Below are 754 nucleotides of genomic sequence, written 5' to 3'. Positions count from 1 at the left end.
TAACACAGGCTGAAACTGTAAGTCCTTTAAGCTACCACATCTCAGGGGTTTGCAGATAGCTCCCCCTACAGTCCTAGTCACCATGTCACTCAGAGCATAGAAGTGCTTGGTCAAATTACTTCAGTGGGCTTTTTCCTCAGGTGAAAGGAAGTTTCACTCTTCCTAAATTCAGATGCAAAACCTTTGATGCCTGAAACAAGATTGTTTCCAGACATGTACTTCGGGAGAAGCTGGAGTCCTTGGTTGGGGTACTGCACATACCAGTAGAGATTATGTTGAAGAGAAAATGAGTAGTTGCACCTCAGCTCCAGAGGGGCTCCTTCAGAGACAGTGATGTTGCCATCGGGCTGGGTCACTGACTGGGCTCCTGAACCATTAATATTGAATCAGAGAACTCAGCTAAACAAAAGTCTCTATTCAAAGTCAAACCAGAACAATGTTCCATGTGTGGACAAGAGAGTAAAATGGAACAGTACTCACTCAGCAGCAGGAGTGCCTCAAGCATCAAGGTGAACACCAAGGTCATGGTGGAGCAGTGAAGAGGCAGTGAGCTGCTTTCTGGGTGATTCCCCACAGACAGGAGTCTCATGACTGGGGGACTTGAATCCAAGTTGCTCTGCGGTTGAGGATGAATGACAGGTGATATTGATTTCTTCTTCTGATAGAGACTGTAGAGGGAGCTAGGAAGAGAGGCTGTCTTAAAACTTCTGTCTCTAGTGTCTGAGATGCTTTACATATCATTGTGTAAAAAATG

General features: G+C 45.4%; 1 gene segment (V, D, J or C); it reads right to left on the bottom strand.

The window, feature by feature from the left end:
• Nucleotides 1-497: 497 nt before the first annotated feature.
• Nucleotides 498-754, bottom strand: part of LOC104982078 — an 11,428-nt gene continuing 11,171 nt past the window's right edge. Inside the window, 1 exon segment of the V gene segment in view lies at nucleotides 498-668. Coding sequence covers nucleotides 498-668 — 171 coding nt within the window.

Source organism: Bison bison, unplaced genomic scaffold (genome assembly GCF_000754665.1).
Source record: "Bison bison bison isolate TAMUID 2011002044 unplaced genomic scaffold, Bison_UMD1.0 scf7180017864526, whole genome shotgun sequence".
Classification (NCBI taxonomy): domain Eukaryota; kingdom Metazoa; phylum Chordata; class Mammalia; order Artiodactyla; family Bovidae; genus Bison; species Bison bison.
This window is presented reverse-complemented; position numbering and strand designations above follow the sequence as displayed.